The 15,759-nt window shown below is 44.3% G+C and overlaps 1 protein-coding gene across 1 annotated transcript; it reads left to right on the forward strand.

Annotated features, from left to right (window-relative positions):
- The first annotated feature begins 190 nt into the window (after nucleotides 1-190).
- si:ch211-194b1.1 (protein Wiz) lies at nucleotides 191-15,353 on the forward strand. Its single transcript, XM_037255538.1, has 17 exons — nucleotides 191-458; nucleotides 971-1,161; nucleotides 1,635-1,824; nucleotides 2,010-2,085; nucleotides 2,448-2,587; nucleotides 2,663-3,958; nucleotides 4,027-4,437; nucleotides 4,566-4,961; nucleotides 6,867-7,001; nucleotides 7,861-8,376; nucleotides 8,452-8,880; nucleotides 8,955-9,452; nucleotides 9,579-10,112; nucleotides 10,197-10,408; nucleotides 11,593-11,893; nucleotides 12,147-12,312; nucleotides 12,405-15,353. The coding sequence occupies exons 2-17, from the start codon at nucleotides 1,051-1,053 to the stop codon at nucleotides 12,736-12,738; spliced, it is 5,745 nt and encodes a 1,914-aa protein (XP_037111433.1). The 5' UTR covers nucleotides 191-458; nucleotides 971-1,050; the 3' UTR covers nucleotides 12,739-15,353.
- Nucleotides 15,354-15,759: the final 406 nt, after the last annotated feature.

The raw sequence follows: 15,759 nt of genomic DNA on the forward strand, positions 1-15,759 counted from the left end.
ACTACCATACTATACACAGCAAAACACTATTATTACACATTATACATTTATTTTAAAAAAGCGTAAATGTAGAAAATACGCATCTATTACTAATTTTCGTGCATGGAAGGAACGAGTAAAAACCCTTTTCCAGTGAAAGTCAATAAACTTGCTGTTGGAGGGCGACCCCAACTTCTCGTCACCTCCCAGTTGATGTTACGTACGCGCCGCCACCGCCACCGCCGTGGCGTGCCTGCAAATAATAACATGGAGTCCTGCGCCTGGTGGCTGCCAGGTAGCCATGCAAAACATCCCCGAAACACTTTAGAGTGACACTTCAATTCGTGCATGTTAGCAGCCAGAGGCTTGTAGCTTGCATCGTCTCCGGGGTGTCAAGCTTCTTGCTCGGTCTTCAACTATGACGAGCGGCGTTTAGGCTGCGACTCCTTCCCCTGGATCAGCAAACCAGGCCGATATCAGTGAGTATTTTCCGGGTGAAATTGTAGCCGATGAATGTTTCCGTTTTTAAAAAGCACCGTGCAATGCATCGTGGTTCTTGGATTGACCTGTCAACGACCGATCAACAACACCGGCCACGTACTTACTGGGTGCTAACACAAGCCAAGCCGCTGCACCTTTTGACGTCTGGGCTATTTTCTTACTGACTCTAAAGGGACAGAAAGGACGTGGGCCTGGGAATAAACGCCACACCTTTATGTAACCATTCGGCCACCCTGCCTCGTTTTTAAAAAAGCAGACGTGTTGTGAAAATGGGTCAGACAGGCCTATACAGCTGCTGCTTGGGGGGGGGCAGCTAAAACATGAACATTCTGCAACACTGCAATCGTTTGCATTGTCACACAGAGCTGCTTTGAACACACACCCACTGCACTTTTGTCATGCAAGTGAATGCAATCGGTGTTGAGCAATGTAAGAAAGCGCAAACTGTAACTTATCACCTTTTTTTTCCTTCCTGTTTGGATGTTTGCAGAAGACAAGGAGGAGTGCACAATGTAGGCAGTTTGGTCAACAGTGGGACTCCATTCTGTTCTCTGGGGTGGGGGGGGGACGATGGAACCTGAAGGGCAAACCCTGACCCCAGGGACCAGCTATGTGCCCCCACCTTTGAACTCTGCACAAAACCCTGTCACCTCAGCCTTTCTTAATTGCACCTTACAGCAGGTAAAAACCTCATGTCGGTCTGCAACAATGTTTTTTTATGTGTCATGTGACTGAATTGTCAAAAATGGCACCCAAATAACAAGCGTGAATATGCCTCAGGTTCAAATTCTGCCCTGGCTACAAACCTGTTTCTATTTACAATAGTGGAAGATTATCAAAACAAGAAAGCTAGTCTTGGTGAATGCTTTCGATCAAAAGAATTGCTTGGATTATATTTCCCCTGTCGGACCGCATATTTCTTGGTTGCTAGGCAGAACTTGTAAAGCGCAATCTTTTGTGCCCCAGTGTCCAGTCACACTTGTTGGGCTGGTTAAATGAAAAACTCAGGGCCTCTCTGCACAAATGCTATGCTCATTTATACATATTAGTTTTGTGATGTAATCCATCCATTTTGGATCCTGAATACAAAAGAAAATAAACAATGCCATATGATACTGTGACGTTTATTTTTATTTTTTTATTCTTGCAACTAGTCCTCATGTTCTTCCGATGTGAGCGACAAACCGACGTCTGCTAAAGGCTCACAAGGTCACAATGGAGATGAGGGTCCCGAGCAGACCGAAGTCTCCGAGCACAGTGCAGACCCAGTGAGGAGATTTAGGTCCTCCGCTTTTCCTTCCTCTCCGAGCTGGGACTCCGACTCGGAGAAAGAAGCACTTGACGGTAACGCATGACTTTTCCATATCGTTTTGCAACTTTGTAGTCAAGCCAAGCAAATCCAATCATTGTCATTTTAAATGTGACTCAGTCTGCTCCTAGTCTAAAGTCTCTCATCTCAGTTCTCGCTCTCTTATAAGACAAATGTAGTTTTGACTGTTCTGTGGTTTGTGTGTGCTGTTATATGTCAGAGGAGGAGCTGCAGCATTTTTCTAACCCTCATGGTCTGGCTGCTCACAGCCCAGGATCTCCTTCCTCTGGACCCAGGTGAGGAAGGTGGTACTGTGGTGTACTATAACATACACAAAAGTCTTTTTTTTCTTTTTTAATATACACAAAGATTTTGCAAAATGGCCCCATCGGTAAAATAACATTCACTCTCAGTCATGATCTTGTATTGATGACTGAAAAGTTGGGATGGACATCTTTGTCAATCATTTTAGTCAGTGGGGGTTCAGGTCTGGACTTTGGTCGCCAGTTCATGTGTGGAAAATGTCTCATCCTCCATAAACCACCCTTTCACTATCTTACCATAATTATGCTTTGTGTCATTTCTAGTATAGCGGTCCACACACTTTTTTTAATAAAATATCTTTACATGTTTATGCATACTATTTTTTCTTGTCCAGGGTCGATTGTGAGGATGACAAAGAACCTGGAGAACTGCAGCAATTGGAGCATGAGGCTAGTCTGTCTGTCTCTGGGCAGGAAAGTCAAGAAAGCACAAAAGGAGAAGAACCAAATCCATCTCAGCTTGGCCCAACACTCTGTAAGTACCCACATGGCTGAACAAAATCTGTTTATCACACTTCTCTTTTTTCCATTCACAACTTTTCCTTCACAGTAGGAGGTAGCCGTGACTGTAACATAACTGAGGTCGGCCTCTGCGAAATAAAACCAAATGATGCTTGCCTGTCGGAGAAGGATACAGACAAAGGAAAGGAAGAGGGAAACCATCCTAAGGAGCTTGATGTGTACACCTTCACGGGAGAGTCTGACCTTGAGAGTCTCCCTCCTGCCTCCTGGCCTCACTCTACACACTTCCAAAGGTGTAAGAAGAAGGGAGTCCTACTCGGGGCCTTCACCGGAACCTTACTACAAACATCTCCACGAGGCGGGAGTCCTCAAAGATCAATAAATACCGAATTGGCAAGGTCGTCGCATTTTGATGATTTGGGGAATGGATTAGTAGAAGATCCAAACGTGATCAGAGATGGAGAAGAAAAAGTAGATGAGCAGGGTACGGATATTTTCACCTGCGTGGAATGTAGCATATATTTCAACAAACAGGTCCATCTAAAGGAACACATGATCGAGCACCGTCAAACAGGTGAAGAAGCTTCCCGGTGTTATCAGTGTAGCGAATGCGGATGGGACTTACCTGATTCTCTCGCACTAGCCGATCACCAAAGGAGACACCAGGAATCCCGCGTCAAGATCACCACAGAAATCGACAAACTGAATGAACTTGAGAAGGCCCAAAAAAAAACTGACGTTAAAGTTGTAGAGCACGAAAGTCCGCTTCCTACTCCTGGCAAGGTGTCAGACACTTGTCCACTTCCATACCAGGCACCGATATCACCATCAGATGAGGGTCACGTGGCTCTTGAATCAAACACTCCTCAAAGTCCTACAGGTTCTCTTGGAACCACATTCCAGCCCCGGGCTGTTTTGTACCGCCGGCGTTTTGTTTGCACCCAATGTAACTTCAGCACAAGAACCTCCCAGGCGCTTGCTAATCACACCAAGACACACATGAGAAAAAAATCATCTGTCGTTTTTAAGTCCAGCTCTTCTTCTGATTCCCCATCATGTTCATCTCCTCTGACAAAAAGACCGAGGAAACAGGTCCACTCTGGACCGGACTCCATTTGCAGGACACAAGTTGATTCTGAGTCAAACCATTTGTCTCTTGAGCATGTATTGGATTCCAACTGCTCTGACTCTTTATCCCCGCCCGACTTATGTCCAACTAAAGTCCATCAAGGACTTGAGGCCTCTGAGAATGATGTCACAGCAACCCTCAGATGTAATAAGAACAGGAGGTTCAGTAGGAGAGCAAAATTTGGGTCCAGACCAAATGAGGACGAAAGCCCAGAGATTGACCCTGAGAAGGTTGTCGTGAAAGAATCGGATCCAGGTGAGACTCCAAAAAGTAATCTGAAGAGAAAATTTGAAAGTCTAAACTGTTTCTCTTTTTTTATGCAGACGAGAGTCCAGATCGTGTTTCAATTTCGCCCCAGATTAGGTTTAAGGAAAACGATGAGCAAGAGGAGGAGATTAGCGGAAATGTTTTTGTTTTAAAAAAAAGCAAGCACCTCATAGAAATTGACAGCGACGATGACGACGTTGATGACGAACCTATGCGGCATTACCTGTCCGGGGACATCTTGGATGAAGTAGAAGATGACCTCGATGAGATGTCGGATGCTCTGAAAAATGTCGAGAGGAAATGCCCCTACTGCCCTGATCGATTCCATAACGGCATCGGCCTCGCCAATCACGTGAGGGGCCACCTGAACCGGGTTGGCGTCAGCTACAATGTGCGGCATTTTATATCTCCAGAGGAGGTCAATGCAATTGAGAAGCGCTTTTCCTATCAGAAGAAAAAGAAAAAAGGTCAGCTTCTTATTCGTGATTTTTTTTTTTTTATAAAAGTTATTTCAGTTATTTAATACTGCAGGTAACAGGAATTGGTTTCACTACTACTACTCCACTTCTGTTTTTTTTCTTTTCTCTCTCCACAGTGGCCAACTTTGATCCATCCACTTTCAGTGTGATGCACTGCGAGTTCTGTAGCGCCGGCTTTGACACTCGCGCCGGCCTGTCTAGCCATGCCCGGGCGCACCTCAGAGATTTTGGCATCACTAACTGGGATGTTACCATCTCACCCATCCACATCCTGAGAAAATTGTTCTCCAGCAGACCGGACCTTGTAATCCCCACAGCTCCCCCGCGGAGCTCTGTTCTGGAAGAGGATGAAGAAGAAGAAGAAGAAGAAGAAGAGGAGGAGGAAGAGGATGGGATCATTGAGGTTAAGATGGAAGAGGAGACGAGTGAGAGGAGGATAGACGATGCTTCTCCTGGTTTTCTGTCATCTGGATCTCCTGGAAATTTGAATGAAGAGGATGATGTAAAAAAAGGTATTGTCTTTTTGTCAGTCCCAAAATATGCATGTTCGCGTAGCTGATGTCAACATTGGGTGAAAGTTGTAAAGCTCACACCTCATGTTCTAATTTCCGCAGTCCCTTCATCTTTGCTATTGGCCTCTTGGCAGCCAAGCTGAATAGTTCAGTCTATTCATCAATTGTGAAAGGACAACCAGTTCTTGGTCATGTCACTTTTGTGCTATTTTTTTCCCCACTTGATGATGGCAGGCTTCAGTGGTTTCCATGGTGTATAGTATTTTTTTTTCAGTTGAATTGAAATGATTAACCTTAGTCACACACACACATAAAAAAAAAGTCATATGAAAAGGTAGTCATTAAGTTTTTGTCATTTATTTGTGGGCCAAAAAGTGCAGTCTTGTTGTCTGACATGTGTCATGGAACCAGTGGAAGGATTTTAATGAGGTCCGGATGAAGCTGTGGGAAATGTGACCTCAGATGCATGCATGGGGTTCACCTGTCACTTTTAATGCTGAATCAAAACAGAGGTGTCTGACCCGGGTGTCACCCTGTGCGCGCGCGCGCGCGTGTGACAAAAAGTGCACGAGGAGAGAGGGAGGCTGGAAGAAGTGTGGTGAGAAAGTCTCCTGATGCCCGTAGATGTGGCACTCCTCTCGGTGCGTTCCGTTCATCCCAACCTCCGCCTCCTCTCGATTGGTCACGCCTTAGCTCAGCGGTGCATATGGGGGCAAAATGGCTGCTTCCACCTCCCCGCAGACCCAAACAATAGCGGAAAAACTGTCTGGCTCCGATGCGCTGCAGTCGCGGACCGGTGAGTAGCGCTCGGTTCCGACTCCGCGTGCTCTCGGTTCCCACGGCGGCGATGCACCCGCGCGTCTCGAGCCGCATCCCCGACTCCCATTGTCGGGTGGACAGGAGCCATTAAAAGTGTCAAGAAAATGCGCGTCTGTCTCGCAGGTAACGCGCACGTCAAAGCGCGTTAAGCAGATCACTACCGATGACTAAAATCGGGGTGTAGGTCGCATGATAATCGCTGATAGGTCGTTGTTTGCAGTTCTACGAGTCGGTCCATTTCGATCATCCCTAAAATGACCTCCGGTTGCCCAATCTTCGCCATTTTACTTCGCTTTGATTTTCTTAAGAGGATGTGCTGTGATTCCATTGCGTGGAAGCATCATGTATCTCGTTCTGATCGGATGCTAACTTCGTGCACTTATTTGAACCCAACTCACACCACGATCCCGATGGAACTTTATTTGCCGGGGGAGGATTCCGAAAGTGGAGCGGAGAGGTGTACTTTGCTCCATGCTGGAAGATAATGAGTTCATTGGCGCTGTTCGTCTGCACCCCCCGGAGGTGTCACATCGCTGCTCCATTACAGTCAAGAGATGAGGGGGGCCCGCCCACCAGACAAAAAGCTTTGTCTGTCTCCACGTCACTTTTGATTCACCCATTTGTCGCAGAAAACGCACAACTGCAGCAGACTGCCTGCATTTGAGACATCAGCTATGCTTTTTTTTTGCACAGATTCTTCATGTCACTTGAATATATAAAACAGCGTGGTGCTATTTTAAAGCCTGAGGTCATTTTCCTGCTGCCAAGGTTGTGCTTTGGTTTCTTCCCGCGGTGTCATGAGTGCACTTGACACACAAAGAGACCTTCTTGAATTAATGTATTGTCTTCAGATGATGACTTTTTATCAGGACTTATTTGGTCCTTATCGGGTCTTCAACACAACATCAGTCGAATAACATCTCATGTAGTTCTTATTTACTTTGATCATTTATTTAACAACAACAAAGATAACATGCAGGAGAAATAAAATCAGAGGTTGCCCCCTGGATGCAGCTGGGATTATTTTTCTTCTCCTTTTTCAACGTTGGATTTCTACGCTGCAAAAGACTGTCTGTTGTATTGTAGGTGACGGTGAGGGTGAAGAAGAGGTTGAGCCTGAGCACCTGGCTGTCGATGGCCTCAGCTCCAGCCCGAAGAAAACACGCCTGCAGAGCGGAGACGAGGATTGCCTCTTTGCAGGGGAAGATGAAGACACCAAAGGTGAAAGAGAAACTTATTATTTTTTAATTTTTTTTATAAAAGCTGCATTTGCCTTTAATATAATCATACAAAATAATAATAAATTGGTAAATAAAGTCAAAGGGGACCTTAATTTGTTTTGTAAATTTTCAATCAGAGATTATATATATATATATATATATATTAAAAAAAAAAAGATATCCTTGACTAAATGGACCTTGCATGAAACATTTTCTTAGCGTCAAAACTCGTTTGACATGAGCTCAGTGAAGGGAGACATAAATATAGAGCACCTTTCTATACTATATCATTTTTTGGCACTCTTCCATCAGAAGATTGACGCAACGACATGCCATTTTAAAAATTCTTTTCGGGAAAGGAATCTCTGTTATTCTGTTTCGTTTAGAGATAAGGTCATCTTTCAGCTGTTTACTGGTACTGCTTCTTCCTCATAGTTGAATCCATTTGTAGTTTATACTTTGTCAAGGTCTTGTTTTTTTTGTTTTTTTAAATCATGCTCAATTTCAAGTCTCATTAGTTCTTTTAAATCATGCAGTGTAACAAACCGAAATGAGTTATTTGCTTCTTCTGCGGTGGTTCTACTGGTCATTAATTTTTAGCATGAAATGAAACTGGATTAACAGTTTGTAAAAAAAATAAAATAAAATCATGCTTGTCTATTTGGGGCCTTTGCTGTTTTACGGTTTGCATTCTGCAGGTGGTCAAACTGGAAATGTTTTGATTGCTTGCCATGTAAAATATGTTCTAGTGACACGTCAGTAAATTTTTCCACAAGCCTCATTCATTGCTTCTGGCATACCCAACAAAAGCTGTAACATTTCATAATTCATGGAATCTCCCTTTTTTTTTTTCCTTACAGTTCATGACTTGAAGTGTGAATTGCGCGGCGCTCAATTCGACAACAGGCGCGAGATGTCCAACCATGCTAGCTCTCACCTGCAAGAATCCATTGACCTCCTCCACCACCAAACCTCCAAGGACAGCCAGATGAACTCGCTTGACCTGGATCCCCATTCAACCAAGAGTTCCTCTCTGTTTGACTCGGAGAACCCCGAGGACGGAGAAGACTCGGACGAGAAACCGATAGCCCTTTCCGTTTTAACCAAAGCAGTTAAAGCGATGTCATCCCCTTCCTGTTCAACACCTACTCCTTCTCCCGGTGGCTCTCCGATTTTAGCTCACGGGAGTTCTCCAACTTCAGTTGTGAGGAAAGCCCCTATTTCCTCTTTACTGCCGGTTTCTTCCCCTTTACGCTTGACGGAGCACAAAACGGGCGGGATGAAAACCTTGACGTCTAACCTCTTAACATCTGCCACCGTCTCACCATCCAAACCAATCTGGGCTCCGCATGAAAACGATGCTCCTCTCAACCTCAGTAAGTGTCTTGACTGTCCTTCATAGGTTGTTTCTTTTTTGGCATTGGATTAAAAATATCTTTGTAAATACGCAGCCCTCGAAATGGAGCCGAGCAAAGACATCGTTTGTCAGCTGTGCGGTGCCTGGTTCGAGACTCGCAAAGGTTTGTCCAGCCATGCCCGGGCTCACCTGCGGCACTTCGGGGTGGAGTACTCGGAATCCAAAGGTTCTCCGATCGCTCTCCTCAATCAGCTCATGGACTCGGATGACTTCAAGCACAAAGCCGGTGAATTCCAGCTTGACACTGAATCCCGGAGTATTCCTAGAACGCTGTCCTCCCCAAAGAAGGCAATGCTCCATTCCTCCTCTCCATCCCTACTGTATAAGGTGACAACAGCCGGAGGCGGGTCGACCTCCAAAGCTACCTCTCCCTCATCCTTCGGCCCGCCTGCCAAGCGTCTCAAATCATCTTCCATGCAGGTCTTCCGCCTCAGCACTGGCGAGATCATGAGTCTCCCACAGAGTGAGTTTAATATCAGTGGATGAATTGACGATATAAAACCATGCAATTTTCAATTTCCTTTTCTAATTGACCAGGTGAACCTACAAAGGAAATAGGCTGCGAGTTCTGCGGGGAATATTTTGAGAACCGTAAGGGACTGTCCAGCCACGCTCGCTCCCACTTACGCCAAATGGGTATCACCGAGTGGTCGGTCAACGGTTCCCCGATCGACACGCTGATGGAAATCATCTCCAAACGTGGCTTGCCTTGCGCCCGTCCTTTAAAATCTCACAAAACTCCCCCTCCGTCCTCTCCCGGCCCTCCTCGTTCCCCTCTCTCCACCTGTTCCTCGCCATCGGCCGTCCTCGGACGCCTACCTTTCGCCTGCTCCTCCAGTCCTTCCCGGCAGTCGGGTTCCAAGTTGAATTCAACTCCAGCCATGTCGTCAAGCGGACTGATCCTCAAGCTGAAGCCTGAACCGGTGCAGCTTGAGGTCACGTCTCCTGAAGCCATGGGCAGTTGTGGAGGTCCTTCTGCAGATCCTCTCCATTCCAGCTGGCGCATCTCTGACAGTGCGTTCCCTCTCAACTTGGGTAAGTTTGATCATCTAAGCTTCGTATACCAGCGACGAGAATACTCGTCATTGATGACGCAGGATCTTTTATGAATACGTCATTGTGGATACATCTACTTCCTGTCTCTCTCTGGTTTCACCGCAGCTATGTCTCGTGAGGTGGAACCTACAAGAGATATTCGCTGCGAGTTCTGCGGGGAGTATTTCGAGAACCGAAAAGGTCTCTCGAGCCACGCTCGGTCCCATCTACGCCAAATGGGCATTACGGAGTGGACGGTCAACGGATCCCCCATTGACACCCTACGGGTGATTATGCACAAGAGAGGGTTACATTTGTCTCCTCAATCTGAGGGAGAGAAGAAGGATGGTGCCAAAAGTCCCTCATGGGCCAACGCAACCAAAAGTACCGGGGGTTTGTTTATCTCTGGCTACCAGTCGTCCAAGTTCTATAAATCCCCTCTTAGCATGCCATCGTCAGGGTCGAGGTTTTCGAAGCAAGGTCTGAGTTCCGCGGGGCCGTTAGATACCTTACCGAAGATTGTCAGGATCTCCCCGCTAGGAAAACAATCCGAAGAATCCGAGTCTATGGATACTTCTCATCAAAGCAAGACGTTCTCACCACTGCTGCACGACTTCCCTATGAAAAAAAAAGCCTCCCCTGACAAGTATGTCCGGAAGGGTACGTGAAATTATTTTTCTTTAAAACTATTTGTGACGGTTCTTCTTGTCAATGAGTTGGCCTTCCCTTGTCTTGTATCATTAGACCCAAGCTGTGAGCTGTGCGGCTTCTACTTTGAAAACCGCAAAGCGCTGGCGAGTCACGCACGAGCCCACCTCAGGCAGTTTGGGGTGACCGAATGGTGTGTAAATGGATCCCCCATCGAGACGCTGAGTGCATGGATTCACAGCAGGCCGCAGAAGGTTTTGGAAATGCATCGGAGCTACATGCAGAGTAACCGCCCAACTTCCAAGAGGGTAAGACCAAGGCTTTAGCTCCTAGATTTTATTAAAAGCATCTTACCTATTGCAAGTTCTGGAAAAAGAAATTTTAAAAAAGTAGACAAACGAAGCTGCTCAGATCCGAACCCACTGAAGTGCTCATCTGACGCACGCTCTCGGTCGGCTCTCTGTGTTTCTAAATAGGCCTCGAATGCTTGGAGATCTAACATGCCTCAGCTGGTGCTTTGACAGGCTTTGTGTGTCTTGGAACACATCAGCTTTAATGTAGATTGAGTGTCTTTACATCTCGCAAACATCACTGAGGAGACAGATGCCAGCACAAGTGAGCTATTGACTCCATAGTTACCATGGCAACCAGGGTGCCTTGCAGTTTATGTTTCATCTTCACATAAATTATGGTTTGCTGTTGATTTTTCTTTTGGGGGGGGGGGGAGGTTTTTCTTCCCTCCTGAATTATGTTTTGGCGCATTTGCGTCACTGTCACACCTTTTGCCCAAACTGTGATGTGACACGCATACAGAATAGAATACTTTGGGGAAGTCATTGTGTAGCGAATAGATTGAAGTCAGTATTTCACATAGAACCGATAAAAATAGAATTTTACTGTCGCCGTCACAAGAACAATGAAAACTCAATTTAATAAATGAAATGAGCAGGTAGATGAATGTCCACTACCGGTCAGCCCAGTTGTGTCCCATTGTTTTCTGAAATGAAAGCTCAAAGCAAATAATTGAATCATTAAAAAAATAAAATAAATACAGATAATCCATATTTATGACAATTGCTATTCAGAAGGTATCGGTGGTCCATCAACTGCCTCCTTTTGATGTGCAAATTGCAGCTGCTCCACTCAGCCCCTCCCAGATGACTAAGCCATTCACTCTCTAAGATTGAGTCTGTCCAGACATGCAAGAGAGAAAAATCATTTGTAAGCATAGGAGGAGTTCTTTGTTTGCTACGATGACAGACAGGCAGAGTCTCGGCATCACTGCAGATGTCACGTTATAATTTTCTTTCTCTCTTCCCTATGCAAAAGCCACATCCTGCGTCAACCAGTTATTGGGGAACAACACGTCTAGCTCCGCCCCCCTACACAAGTGTAACTTTTGCTAAAGGGATGCAAAGTCGATGAAAAGCCGTACTTTGAATTTATAACGGAACAAAACTGTCAGAAATCCACTTTTCTCCCTTTCTTGCAGAAGAGCACCTCGCCTCTCCCTGCATCAACAGCTTCAGATCATACCTTCCCCTTCTCCCAGAAGGCCTCCTCTTCATCCTCTTCATCCTCCTCCCAATGGTCTTCTGCTTTGGCCGTGAACCTGGTGCGTCCGCTAAGCCGTGAGCTAGGCCGGGGCTCCTGCAAGGCTTCAGAGAACGAAGCAGGTCCCAACTTTCGGGCTCCTCACATCAGCAGCAGTCCCAGTCCCTCGCGGCTTGTCAGTAGCCTTCCGCTTCAAGCACAGGTGGCTCGCAGTGAACTCAACGTTCGCCTACCCAGAGGTAAAAAAAAAATTGTTTATTTCGATTGTAGGACTCTTTTAACACAAATCCCACAATTAGCCTCCTTTTACAAAAGCAGGATTTTTTTTTTTACAAGTCTATATATAGCAACACAGCATCCTGCACTCAGATATTTAAAATACAGAGTCTGCTTTAATGTAAAATAAAAATAAAATAAAACAAAATAATAAAATAAAATTTAAAAAAAATAATTATAATGACGGGTTTATTAATTAGCGTCCCCTCCTCACAGTTTTTGAACGTCGGCCCCTGAAGCACCCATCCTGCGTGGAGGGAACTGAGAGGGACAGCGGCCCCGCCAAGCCCCCACGCACAAGCACAGTTCCTGCTTTAGTGCCAAAGCCGCCTGCCTACCCTCTGGTCAAACTGGTGGGCAAGTTCTACACCCTCAAGTGCCGGTGAGTGGAGAACTTATCACTAAAATTCCCCCAAAAATTACACGGAAAAATTAATGTGACGATGAATCAATCCCATCCTTGCACTCTGTCAGATTCTGCGAGGTGGAGTTCCACGGTCCGCTTTCGGTGCAAGAGGACTGGATCCGGCATCTCCAGCAACACATCCTCAAGATGAACTACGGCCAGCCTGTTAAATCCAAAGCAGACTGCGCTGAAGTTACGGCCGACGAGCCGGCCCCAGTCAGCCGGGCTTCGGCCGCCAGCACCTCCTCAACGACCTCCATCACGCCCACCCTGACTCGCTCCATCGCTTCCGACAGCCACTCGCCTGAGCCTCCAGCAGAACTTGCCACGAACCAGATAGTCAAGATCTCCGAGGAATCGCTCACCCCGGCTCCTCTCCCCCTCCCTGCCCAGGTGGTGTAAGCTCATCTCTCTTTCTTCTTTTCCTGCCTTTTGACTTTCTTGTAGTCCATCTGTCGCTCTCCTTGAAAGGGGAGTGCTCCCTTTCAACATTTGGCGAAGGCCAAAGAGCCCTTCTGAGCCCCGAGCACCTTTTGAAGCAGCTTTTTAGACTGTTACAAAAAAAATCTCGTGACCATGGGAACGTAACTCCTGGCTTAAGGGCGATTGCAGCCAAGGTTATACGGAGAGATGAACTATTGTTATGCCTTGTTTTTAATGAATGTCCAGGTGTTGACGTGGACCATCGCTGTACCCCACCCACCCATTTATCGGGTGGCCAAAGGGTTTATTGCCCCCCTCATTGGTCTCAACCCAAAGGTCATGACTGAAACTAAAAGAGATTTCCTAATCCAGTCTTGCGATGGAGACTTTAAACACACTTTGTGTTAAAAAAAAAAACATAAATGGCACTTTTGACATTGACACTGAGCACTTATGAAAATAATTTGATCGGGGGGAAATTTTGATTCATGTATCTTCTTTCAAGGAGCAAGAAGTGGAAGCACACCCAAAAAGGGATATTAATTTAATATTTACCCCAAACTATACATTTTGCTTGAATGTAGCATAAAGCACTTGTTCGTACCTTTGTTTTTATAGACACACATTTAATCAATCAAAAAGTTTTGCCCCCATGTTATACCACTGCTGCTGTGCAGATTTTTAAAAATGATCCCTCTTTAGATTTTGGGGGGGGGGGGCTTTCAAAAAAAAAAAAAGGATATTCATGGTTTCACGTTTTTAAAGTTAAGCTTCCATTTACGGTGTTACCATCTTCTTCCTGCCTTTTATTTTTTTTATTTTATTTTTTAATATAACCCAGATAATTATTTATTTATTATGCGCCTGAATGTGGTAAGCTAGCTCATTATAGAAACTTAAATAGAACTTTGGATTGTTTGGTAAATTGTGCACTTTTACACTAGTGCGGCGTGTGTGTGTATGTGTGTACTTAACTGACCGGCCACAATATTAGGTACAGTCCACTTGCACAATCAATTAGGGTTCTAAAAGAATCTTTGACACAGTTATATTGGCTTTCTATAGATCACGTTTATAATATTGTGACCGGTCAGTGTACATACGTGTATACAAACAGGTTTTAACTCCTTCACTGCCATGGACGGCTATAGACGTCCATTTTAACTGGCAGTGACGAGTTAAAAAAAAAAAAAAAAAGACAGAAGTAAAACTGTTAGGACATCTTTGTGACTTAAAATGTGTCCTACTGATTGTATGATGTAGGATCAGTATATGCATTGGCGTTGGGGTGTGCCAAAGAGTCTGTTTACTTCCTTGTCTTGCCTCTGTAAAGGCTGTTTACATTGGACCTGATGATGGAGGAAGCATTAAAGTTCCCCGAGGCTCCTCACTGAATAATGGACTGAACAAGGGGTGACCCGCATCCTACTACTTCTTTCTTTATTTGAAGGACACAGCCCTCCCAGTGAGACACCATGGGATTCATGTTAACAGGAGACAATTCCAATCCAAACATGAACAGAAAGCAAACTTCATTCCAAGACTCTGGTGAACTCTCAGCTCACAATCCAAACAGAAAAAATCGTCCAACGTTTCTTCAGAGTGTTCATATCAACGCAAAAAGTGAACATTCGAAAAGTAGGCTGACACTTCAAAAGTTTGTTCCAGTGTTTTGCCCAAGGTATAACATGACTGTTTGCTTCAAACGTTCCCCTTCCCTGTGTACGGAACATAGATACACACTATATAACTTCATGTACTTAAGAAGCTGTTGACACTACTAGTGGAGCTGTTAGCAGTTCTACGCTGAACAAAAATAGCAATGTAACATTTTGGTTTTTGCTTCCATTTTTTTTTTTTTAGGATCTGACCTCAAAGATGGATGAATTTCTATGGATACACAAAACGGCCATTTCTCTTTAAGTATTGTCCACTAATGAAAATGATTTTTTGATTTTAAACAGATGTGTAAACGATTTTTGAGAGAAACGGGCCCTTTTGAATACATAGAAAAAGTCTTGGATCTCAGATCATAAAAAAAATTGGAGCAAATCTAAAGTGTTATGTTTTTTTTGTTTTTTTTTGTTCACTATATTAGCCAAGTAGTTGGAAAAAAAAATAATAATAAGTGATCTTAGTTCCTTTATTGTGATTTGATTTTAACCTCTGATTCTATGTATTTTATTTCTATGTGTATTTTCTGTACTTGCAGTCCTGCAAAGTGAATATTAGAACATTTCTAAATTTTTAATCTGTTAGTCGCAGAAACTTTTGGTGCTGGTGGAAATGTTGCAAGGAAACTGTGTGATTGGGGGTAAGGAAAACATTTTTATTTTTATTTTACAGTGGATCAAAGCAGCCACAGAAGCTTTTAAATGGGACTACTTTGCACTCGTGCGTCACTGTATGAGCCTTGGTGTTCCCCTTAAAAAAAAAAGGTGTGTGTTTGTGTGTGAGAGCGTGTGTGCAAACAGACAAAAGATATGACAGTGACAGCAGAAGACAAAGAGATGTTTGACAGAGAAAACAATTGTTCTGTACAGTTTTAGGTGACTCAACTCCAGAACAAAACAATAAATGTGATTTCCGTTTCAGACAGTGAATTTTTGATTTAGCACATCCTAATTTTGGTTTCTGTTGGACGCTAGGGGGCGATATATTATTGTATTTTCTTCAATGGTAATTGCAAATTCAGAAATATTATACACCAGGTTTATTTCTTAGAAAAGGTACACTAATGCCAACTGCCCAGAATACTTCAAAATGTTCTCAATTTTCTAATTATTTTTTGTAATTTAAAGCAGAGATCTTGTTTTTGCAGGCATTAGGTTATGCACAATATAAAAAGTCTACACACCCCTGTCCAAATGCCAGATTATTGCGCTAGAGACGCTTTAAAAATAAAGCTGCTAATGTGACATATGTATGACTAAATTGGAAAAAAAAAATCTTAAAGAGGAGAATTACAAATTAATGAGATAATCTGGATTTTTTTTTTTG

The sequence above is a fragment of the Syngnathus acus genome, chromosome 8, assembly GCF_901709675.1.
Source record: "Syngnathus acus chromosome 8, fSynAcu1.2, whole genome shotgun sequence".
Classification (NCBI taxonomy): domain Eukaryota; kingdom Metazoa; phylum Chordata; class Actinopteri; order Syngnathiformes; family Syngnathidae; genus Syngnathus; species Syngnathus acus.

Coding starts and splice junctions, on each gene's coding strand:
- si:ch211-194b1.1 (XM_037255538.1), top strand. CDS start 1,051: ATGGAACCTGAAGGGCAAACCCTGACCCCAGGGACCAGCTATGTGCCC. Junction 2,588..2,662: donor TCAGCTTGGCCCAACACTCT/GTAAGTACCCAC, acceptor TTTCCTTCACAG/TAGGAGGTAGCCGTGACTGT. Junction 3,959..4,026: donor CGTGAAAGAATCGGATCCAG/GTGAGACTCCAA, acceptor TTTTTTATGCAG/ACGAGAGTCCAGATCGTGTT.